This window comes from Cottoperca gobio, chromosome 19 (genome assembly GCF_900634415.1).
Source record: "Cottoperca gobio chromosome 19, fCotGob3.1, whole genome shotgun sequence".
Taxonomy (NCBI): Eukaryota; Metazoa; Chordata; class Actinopteri; order Perciformes; family Bovichtidae; genus Cottoperca; species Cottoperca gobio.
Window position 1 is genome coordinate 900,017 of NC_041373.1, and position 10,548 is coordinate 910,564.

Sequence of the window (10,548 nt, forward strand, 5' to 3'; positions counted from 1 at the left end):
TTCTATGGAAGTAGTATCACTTTGTGCCTATTTAGCAGAAAGTGTATGCATGTGCACTATTGATTGAGCTTTATGGGTTATTTGACCACATTTAAATGGGGACTTTGGGTAATAAGTAGATATGAGGAGCCTGTCTATTTTTGTTTTTACCAAAGTAGCCTACTAAATGCTAGTAACCCTTTACAAGCAAACATGTATTTTGAACTGTTTCAGCAGTGAGCAGCCAATGAGCCACCAAGGTTTTCACATTGTGCTTTTTAAGACATGATCATATTACATCAAGCTTGTACTTGAAATCAGGCCACTTCTGTAATATTACCATCATATGACAGATTGATCACATGACATACAGTAGCTTCTCATGAGAATTGGTTTCATGGGAACTGCATCCTCTGATTGGCTGTGATTTATAATCGAGGCAGCAGCTCTCTCTCTGATTGGCCATCAGCACTTCAGTAAACCAAAGCTTCCTGGTTTTCTGCAAATGGAGAAATAAACTTGTTTTTAAACCTGTGCTACGGTGGGAAACTGGATTCATTTGTCTGGGGATCAAAATGTCACCTAGAAGCGGTTGTAGCATGGTTGTGGTCGTCGTGTTCTGTCTTTTTGTAACTGCCTATTGTAAGTTTTCAACCCTAGACCACATTAAACCGAAAGCCAGCGACAAGACACAAGGGAGAGCAGTGGTCGAGCTGCTGAAACGCCTGCTCAGGAATAGATCTACGGAGTTCATAGTGTCAGTCAACAGGAGCCTTTCCAACGACAGCCTGGATGTGTGTGAGCTCAGGTCCACTAAAAACAATAAGATAGTCGCTACAGGCAGCAGCGGAGTGGCCGTGACTACTGGCATTTACAACTATTTGAAATATTTCTGCAACTGCCATGTTTCCTGGTCTGGAGACCAGCTGGATCTGCCTCGTCCTCTGCCAAAGCTCACCGGCGTCCTGCGCATCAACACCCAGCATAGGTCAGTGAGCCACAATGTTTGAATACTGGCAAAGGTATGCACGGTTTAAAGAAGCATTAGCATCAGCTCTGTGATTCGGCATACATTCACTACACCAAGCAGAGTTTATTTAATTGAAATTCGGTGGAAATGGTGAAAGTTTTACACAGAAAACTCGAGTTTGTTTCCGGAGGCAATGAGATGTCGGGGTGGAGCGCGAGCGAGTATTTCTCTGAAGTTATTGCTCAGTAATTAATAATTGAGTAATTGCTCAGTAACACTTTTAGATAAATTAGTGTTAGTGAAGTACTTGAGTATTTCCATCATGTGCTGTCGTGCTATTTATTATTAGTTAGTAGTTAGTTTTCACACGGAACAAAGAAACTTGTGTTGTTATAGATTAAACTACTCAACAGCATAAAGTGGTTAAAAGGAGCTCCACTTGACTAGATAAAAAAAAAATGTTTTATTAATAGAAATGCTGCTTTTGAGTAATATGTATCTAGTAATTTTATGATTTAACAATTCACTAATAATTGAACAATACACTACTAATTTAGTATTTTTACATTGAGGCGTTGCTAATTATAGATAGAAAGATACAAAAAATATTATCTACATGTGCTATAAAAACAAATAACATGCCGGACTGAATTCATGCTCTGTGTAGTCAAAGGCATTTGAAGACTGGTGTGGCTGTTGCATTTGTAAATCCTCCTCCTTTTCAATAACCTGTGTGCAAGTTTACCGACATCAGCAAAAGACCATCTTTGAAAATATTGTTTTTCCACAAAATCCACTCTCACTCCTGCACATAGATGTGTGCCATGGGATGTCTATGTGTTTGAATTCTATGATGGCAGTGTTGGGGTGCCCCCTCAACTGCAACACAGCAAATCAAAACCGAAGAGTGCATGAAAAATGGACCGTTGTCACACATTATCTTTCATTGTTTACTGTGAGCACTATGGACACTTGTGCCACGGCGGGCTCTTTAAAGTACCCTTCCTTTCAATTATCTGTTGTGCATTAGACCCGCATCAGCTCACAGTAATGTCATGTGCACAGTAGTTAGATTGAAAAAGCCATGCAAGCATGGCACACTTTAGTTTCCCATGACTATAACTTGATGGCGAAGAGCCAGTTGGAAGCTTCAATCATTAAGCTGTTGCAGGAAACTAAGGCTTAAAAAACAACTGTGCCTATTAGATTTAACTATATATTTCTTTAGCAACAACTTCAATATAAATTGACGGTTAAAACATATAGTATTTCAGTACTTTTTGTTGAATCTCAAGCAATACGCACATTGTAAATACACTAAACATGTAATAATGTCAGAGTCAGATGTAATAAATCCAGCTCAAGCTTGTTTCTCATACAGATCCAGGAGTCCAGCTGAAGCAATACAAGTTAATGATATTTAATAATGTGGTGTGTTTGTTCTCCTCATATATTAATACATGAGTCTTTCAAAAACCCACAAGGTCTTTTAACAATACTTAACCGTGGTTTAAACACTCTTCTGTCCCGCCAGCTGCACAATCATTTGCAGCTTTTTTATTTGGATCTGTTGGAGTTATATAGTGTAAGGATTATTTTCATTATCAATTAATGGTTTAGTCTAGAAAATGTCAGAAAATGTCAAATAAATTATATTAGTTACCCAGAAGCGCAAGGTGGCGTTTTCAAGTATCTAGTTTTGTCCTACCAACAGTGCAAAACCTACAGACATTCAGTGTACTGTGATACAAAACAGAAAATCCTCACAATGGAGGAGTGTGAACAAGCTAGTGTATGGCATGTTTGCTTGATAAAAGACTAGTTGCATATACATTTTTGGTTAATTGATAAATCGACTAATTGTTTCAGCTCTAATGCGCTGTGCGTCCTAACCATTTGGCTAGCAGTATGCCCCTTAGAAAAAAAGATTCTAATCTGTTTCCAAAATTGTGACTTTGTTTCCTAATCCGAATAAAGATGATTGCCAGAAGCAACATACTACCACTTGTTACTTTTGTACAATGCAAGAAGAGATATGCATGTGTTTATAAAATGTTATATTATCACATTACATTACATTTAGGTGACGCTTTTGTCCAAAGCGACTTACAATAAGTGCAAACAATCATGAGGATACAACTCTGAACAACAAGAATCCTGCAAGCACATTAGCTTCAGATAGGTGAAATCATTTTAAGTGCAGAATAATAGATTTAAATAAGCCAAACAAAAGTGCAAAAAACAGAATATATATATTTATATATATTTATATATATATATATATATATATATATATATTTATATTTATTTTTATTCGCCGAGGTGCAGTTGAAACAGGTGAGTTTTCAGTCTGCACTGGAAGGTGTGGAGACTGTCTGCTGACCTCACATCAATGGGGAGGTCGTTCCACCATTGTGGAGCCAGGATAGCAAACAGGTGGTTTTGTTTGAGGGGAATCTGAGTCCCACTCGCAGTGAGCTGATAGGCTGATGCAGAGTGAAGTGAGCAAGCTGGGGTGTATGGTTTGACCATGGCCTGGATGTAGGAAGGGGCTGATCCATTCACAGCACGGTAGGACAGCATCAGAGTCTTGAAGCAGATTTGGGCCGCCACTGGTAGCCAGTGAAGGGAGCGGAGGAGCGGTGTAGTGTAGGAGAACTTGGGGAGGTTAAAGACCAGTCGGGCTGCTGCATTCTGGATGAGCTGTAGAGGTCGAATGGCACATGCAGGCAGTCCAGCGAGGAGGGAGTTGCAGTAGTCAGTGAGATGACCAGAGCCTGGACAAGAACCTCAGTCGCCTTCTAAGTCAGTAGGGGACGTATCCTCCTGATGTTGTACAGAGTGTGTCTGCAAGAGCGGGTTGTAGTAGCGATGTTGGCACCGAAGGACAGTTGGTCGTCCAGTGTCACATCCAGATTACTTGCAGTCCAAGTGGGGGAAACAATCTAGGTGTCGATGTTGATGGTAAGGTCTTGGATGGCAGAGCCCTTTCCCGGAAGGAAAAGGAGTTCGGTCTTGTTGAGGTTGAGCTTTAAGTGATGTGCGGACATCCACTGAGAGATGTCAGCCAGACAAGCAGAGATCCGTGCCTCCACCTGGGTTTCAGATCTGGGAAAAGACAGAATCAGTTGAGTGTCATCTGTGTAGCTATGGTAGGAGAAACCATGAGACTGAATGACAGAGCCAGCATTTTATGGAGAATATAATTAATACTGATGATGATAAAACTTTAGATTTTTGTGATGTCATACACTTGAAGGATACTATATCTGTTACTATATACTATGTGTGGATTAGTCGGTTAAAATGATGGAGCTCATGGCATCATTTTTTATACAAAAGAATCTCAGCGGTCTCTAGAAACAACTTTAAAAGTGTATCAAGTGTTTCATCTTACTTTTGTTTTTTGAAAGATGTTGATGCTTTGCAGCTTCACAACTTCTTGAATCACAGACTGCCTGATGCTAACAAATGAGGATTTCTTTCATTTGTTTGTCTTTTGTTGATTTATTGCTTAATTTCTTTAGTTTGATGGGTTGAATCTCTTTTTTTGCATACTTGTTTAGTATTTATCACATTTGAACATGTCATTTTAAACTATGTATTTGTGTGTTTGTACCCAGATTCCGCTATTACCAGAACGTCTGCACTTTTAGCTATTCCTCTGTGTGGTGGGACTGGACGAGATGGGAAAGAGAGATCGACTGGATGGCACTCAATGGAATCAATCTGCCGCTGGCTTTCACTGGCCAAGAAGCCCTGTGGCAAGAGGTAAGAGCTGAGGCTGAAAGTGATGATGTTCCTTACAAGATCTACATGAAACCACAGGAACGCTGTTAAAAAGCACTCTTAATATCACTGCACTGTATGTTCCGTTACTGCCTCCTGTCACCTTTTACTTTTTTTTTTACTATTTTACTTTATGATCAAAACAACATATTATTACACTTTGCAAAGTCATCCCGCGGGCCGGACTGGACCCTCTGGCAGGCCGGTTTTGTCCCGCGGGCCGCATGTTTGCACCCCTGTTCTAAAAGGAGAATGTTTGGCAGAACAGTGCTAGATATCAAATTAGGGTTTAAGTAGAAATGCTACATACTTTTTTTTTTCTAGTAAGTTTAAAGAAGCATTATTCTCAGCGCAATAAGCGAAGACGAGCAGGAAGATACATTTCTAACTTTCCTCAATTTTCCCTTTGCAACTATAACCTCTTAGAATCAGATACATGGCATAGACCTTGATTGATATGTGAACATCAATTTATTAACTTGTTGTGCACCTTTTTAGGTTTACCGAGCTCTTGGGTTGAACCAGTCAGAGATTGAAGAGTTCTTCTCTGGCCCGGCGTTTCTTGCCTGGAACCGTATGGGAAACGTTTTCCAGTTTGGTGGGCCCCTGCCTCAGTCCTGGCACGTGAACCAGCTCTACCTCCAAGTACTGAAACCTCCATGCTTGTTAACACAGCCACTATGTGTAGATTCAGGACTTTTCTGACCTTGGCACAATCAAGTGGTAGTTTTACACTCTGAGACTGAGAAGGAATGGGCTCAAAGCAAACTGTTTTTACAGAACAATCCACAAACAACTTTGAAGATACTATTATCACATCACTATTCTACATGTAGTGGCTTCAGAGGTCATTCCTCTTATTTAGGATAACATTGTACTCCCAAACATAATAGCTTAGGTCTCAAACACAGAGACAAAGTGACAACAAACCCCAAGGTTGGCCAGATTTAATCCACTGTGTTAGAAGGTAAAATTGAAAGTAAACTCATCTAAAATGTGGCTAATAATCCCTCATTGCATAAAAGATGTGTGCTCACATAACTTCACTGAGTAGAAGTTGAAGCAGGAAGTGGGTCTGTAAAGTCAGGTCTGCCAACTCTCGTATTTACCGTTGCACTCACGCAATTGACACTTTCCACTTGCTCCACGTTCATTTTCTAATGCAATGAAAAACAAATGTATTACTGAAAACGTGAAAAAATAACTGACAGAGCTGCACAGAGCAACAGCAGCAACACAGAGCAAGAGCAGCAACACAGCAACAGCAGCACAGAGCACCAGCAGCAAAACACTGCAGTCAAGTGAGCCACTTGGATTTCAATGTGAATCTATTCGTGCGGTTAGGGTCCCAGTACCGTATTTAAATGTCTCACATTTTATATACATAAAACAGTCAGCAAACAAGTCCTAATTTGATTAAACAGTTTCCATAAATAGGGTTGTGACACATTGAAAATGTCCTCATCTTTGATCTTTCAAAAATCGTCTTCAGACCGACCCCGACTGTGACTGTGTCAGATTTTCACAGTTATTTTACTATGTCGCTCCAAACTAAATTGAAAAGTTGGCAGCCCTGGTGAACTGTGATGGATGTTTACAACAATGTTTGTGTGAAAATATTCGCTGATGAGTTTCATCTTACCAGCTGCCTTGGAAGGAATCCTCTCACATCACATCCCCTCTCTTTTTGCAGTTTAAAATCTTAGAGCGAATGAGATCCTTTGGCATGATTCCTGTGCTGCCCGCCTTCTCTGGGAACATCCCCATGGGAATCCTCAGGTGACTCATGCTTGTTTGTTACAACATTTCAGAGATATACTGCTGATTTTTTAGGCTAATACAAATTGTGATATTTAAAGTCCCAACCAAGTTTTTGGCCTTGATACAAAGTCCTTTTTATATCTGCCAAGAACAATGCCATACTTACTTTTTCCTAACTGTTAAATATGTATCGGGCACATTGAAAGAACAGCTGTAAACTGTCAAATCTGATGCACCTTATTCTTATTCTTCACGTGAACGTTTATAAGCATTCCAGTTATGGAAGTTGGAACTGTAACTCTACTTTTTATCATAGCACCTTTCAATCACCTTTCAATCACGCAGCCCAAAGTGTTTCACAGAGCAGGTTGAACAGCAGAACAGCACAGACAAAAAAAGAGAAAAAAATCAAAATACATTTCACAGCAATAAAAATTACAACAATAAAATGTTAAACAGAAATAAGTCACTAGAATATATAAGAGCAGTATTTGCGTGCGTGCAAACCCGATGACAGAAGTGTACTGTTATCCAGTTATCAACAACACTACATTAATGTGAACAGGCTGCAGCTGATATGACCTGCAGACGGTGGCATTTTGTATTTTAACCTGTGAAAGTGACCGTTGGTGCTGATGAATGTTTTATCCACAGAATAATTTTTCACATTCCCCCCTTTAATTTTCACTTGGATATGTAGTGGAATACTCCCAGTGTACTGTAGTCTGTAGTACAGCAGAGCAACGCTGCAACAGCAGCCAGTGGAGGTGTACAAAACACAGAACACAGTTAAGATCAGATCAGATTTGGTTTGGTTTTATTTTAGCTGATTTTTCTGTAAAGGAAAAAAAAATTCAGTCTTAAAAGAAAAATCAAAAACACTCAACATAACAAACTATTTGTGAAAAGAATCCCCTAAATTTGTTTATGAGATATTGTGACCAAGATATGTCTTATGTGGGACATTTTACAATGTTGAAATAACTGCCAGTGCTGTCTGGAGGAGAGGCACTGATTCTCATGCCAAACATTTCTTTGACATTTCTCATCTTGTTACTTATCGACTGGCATTTTTACTGAGACATCTGTGATAACCAGTGTGTGAAGATAATATGGCTGGGGGACAGTGAAGTGAATATTTCAGATAAAAGCTTTGAATCACTGAAGTGTTTCTTGTATTTCAGGTTGTATCCAGAAGCCAATGTAACCAGATTGGGGCCTTGGGCTCACTTCAACTGCAGCTTCTCCTGCTCCTATATCTTAGACCCTCGTGACCCACTGTTCCTTCAGATCGGTTCCCTCTATCTGTCCCAGGTGGTGAAGCAGTTTGGCACAGATCACATCTACAACACTGACACCTTCAATGAGATGACCCCACCTTCCTCTGACCTCACCTACCTGTCTGCAGTCAGTCGCTCTGTCTTCGCCTCAATGACTGCAGGTGAGTGTCAAGATGACTAATATCCTGTTCTCAGTGCAAGTTTAAATCTGGCAGAATGCTGATATTTTGGGTAACAAGTACAATAATTTCCCTAGTTGAAGACTTGTCTATGACCTGTTGTGCAACTCTTACACAGAAAGCCCCCCCCCTCGAGTTTGTTGGTAATGTTTCTTTCAGCCATGGTTGAGTTTTGTCCCCTTCTTGTCCCTCATCTAAATCTTGTTTGTTTTTCTCCCCAGTCGATCCTAAGGCAAGTTTGGCTGATGCAAGGCTGGCTGTTCTTCAGTGACGCAGCGTTCTGGAAGCCACCCCAGATACAGGCTCTACTACACGGAGTACCCCTCGGAAGAATGATCGTGCTGGACCTGTTTGCAGAGACTGAGCCGATTTTCTCCTACACAGAGTCTTTCTATGGACAGCCCTTCATCTGGTGCATGCTGCAGAACTTTGGGGGCAACAGTGGATTCTTTGGCACAGTGGAGAGCATGAATTCAGGCCCTTTCAAAGCCTTACATTTCCCAAACTCCACCCTGGTGGGCATAGGCATGACGCCTGAGGGCATTGAGCAGAACCCTGTGATGTTTGAGTTGATGAGCGAGCTGGCCTGGCGCAAGGAGCCGGTCAACTTGTCCAAGTGGGTGTCGCTGTATGCAATACGCCGCTACGGCAGCATGCAAGACAACCTGGCCGCTGCATGGAGGCTTCTGTTCGCCAGCGTCTACAACTGCACAGTGCCACATTACCGAAACCACAACCACAGCCCACTGGTGCGCCGGCCTTCCTTTCACATGAATTCTGACCGTTGGTATGACCCGGCTGATTTGTACAAAGCCTGGAAATTGATTATAGAGGCGGCTCCAGCTCTAATGTCTAAGGAGACTTTCCGGTACGATCTTGTGGATGTGACTCGGCAGGTCCTACAAGTTCTGACAACTTCCTTTTACCAGGATATCGCAGATGCTTTCCGGACCCAAAATCTGCCGGAGCTGCTGACTGCTGGCGGGGTGCTGCTCTATGATCTCTTACCTGAACTTAATCGTTTGCTGAGTAGCGACCGCAACTTCCTGTTGGGAACATGGCTGGAGCGGGCCCGATCCTTAGCCCTGAATGAGAAGGAAGCACAGCTCTATGACATGAATGCCAGAAACCAGCTGACTCTATGGGGTCCCAGTGGTGAGATTCTGGACTACGCCAGCAAAGAGTGGGGAGGCCTTATGGAGGACTACTACGCCCAGCGATGGGGCCTTTTCGTTCAAACCCTGGTAGAGTGTCTGGACAGCGGCAGACCATTCAAGCAGGACACCTTTAACCAGGCAGTTTTCCAGGTAGAAAAGGGATTCATTTACAATGGCCGAAGGTACCCGACCAAGCCTCAGGGAGACTCATACGAGATCGCCCGCAGGATCTTCCTCAAGTACTACCCACAGGCCTTGAAGAGACTATAGTGAGCAGAGACTCGTTTTTGGAAACACTTGTCTCAAATCGCAGCAAGAAGAATGTCTTCCTCCACCTCCAGTTTTCCATGGCTATCCCAAAACATTTTGAAGTGGAAAATCTAACAGCCTGAATTTGCAGGAACAATCTGTTTTGCACAAAGTCAGTAATGCATGTTGTTGTGGGAACAGGATTTTCACTTTACGTTCACCAATCATATCCAATCAAGCCTTTAAAAAAAACAAACATGTTATTGACTTGCATAAGACTTTGTGGAATTTCACGTGTGGATCTCTTGGTACTGTTTTTGATTCCACTGCTCTGGTTAGTTTAGCATAAAGACTGCCAGCAGGGGGTTTTGGCTAATTTTGGCTAGCTTTGCTCAGTCTAAAGTATTTTGTTGATTACACAATTCATTTTTTTGTTTAACCTGTACACCAAGAGGTTGCGGAACTATTTCTTGACGAACAGTTTGCCCTCCACGTCTGTGCTGCAGCTCATGCTGTAGCCAGGGTTGCCAGATAGTCAGTTTTTGGTTTTGGTCTCTGTACAGACACGATGGTACAACACATGGCAACGTCACTGTGATGCCTTCAGGAAGCTGCTCATAGACACTGGGCTTGGCTCTTCACAAAAAAATAATAATAATGTTTTACATTTCAGTTCTTGTACAGGTTTGCACAGAGCCAGGCTGGCTGTTCCCCGTTTCCAGTCTTAACATTGATTTGACAAATGTGCTCATGGCGCACCTTAGCAGATAACTTCCTGTCTCGTCCCTAGATGTATTTTTGTTTTTAAAAAGATATTTTTATATGAAAATTCATAGATGTGTAATTGTTTAATTAGTTCTGGATGTGATTTTTCTTTTTGATAAATGCAGTTTTAGTTAAGGACAATCTCAAAGGTTTGGGGAAATGATTGTTTTAGTATTTTAACTGTCACATGAGCAAAACTTACATTCTGAGCCAACAAACTTCATGTTGTATAATAGTACATTCTTTATTGTATAAATGCTATTTTTGTATTTTGATTAATTAAACTATTCAACTCAGGTATGTCATAAAGGTCTTAAGGCTATGTGCCTATTAATACAATGATTTCATTCTCCACCGGTGTTGTATGTGTGCTCAGTGATATAACATCTTTCAGCCACCCAGAATGTGATGGTGATGAA

General features: G+C 41.2%; 1 protein-coding gene and 1 long non-coding RNA gene across 2 annotated transcripts; one reads left to right on the top strand and one right to left on the bottom strand.

Annotated features, from left to right (window-relative positions):
- The first annotated feature begins 451 nt into the window (after positions 1 to 451).
- Positions 452 to 10,483, top strand: naglu (N-acetylglucosaminidase, alpha). The gene is given in 7 exon segments (XM_029456210.1): positions 452 to 967; positions 4,573 to 4,720; positions 5,237 to 5,383; positions 6,432 to 6,517; positions 7,684 to 7,940; positions 8,180 to 8,193; positions 8,195 to 10,483. Coding segments are annotated over 7 exon segments (2,256 nt in total). The 5' UTR covers positions 452 to 554; the 3' UTR covers positions 9,386 to 10,483.
- On the bottom strand, positions 3,697 to 5,621 carry LOC115024536 (uncharacterized). Its single transcript, XR_003834135.1, has 3 exons — positions 5,229 to 5,621; positions 4,586 to 4,761; positions 3,697 to 4,057 (listed from the first exon to the last, which is right to left on the bottom strand). It is a non-coding gene; the product is annotated as an uncharacterized LOC115024536 (long non-coding RNA).
- Positions 10,484 to 10,548: the final 65 nt, after the last annotated feature.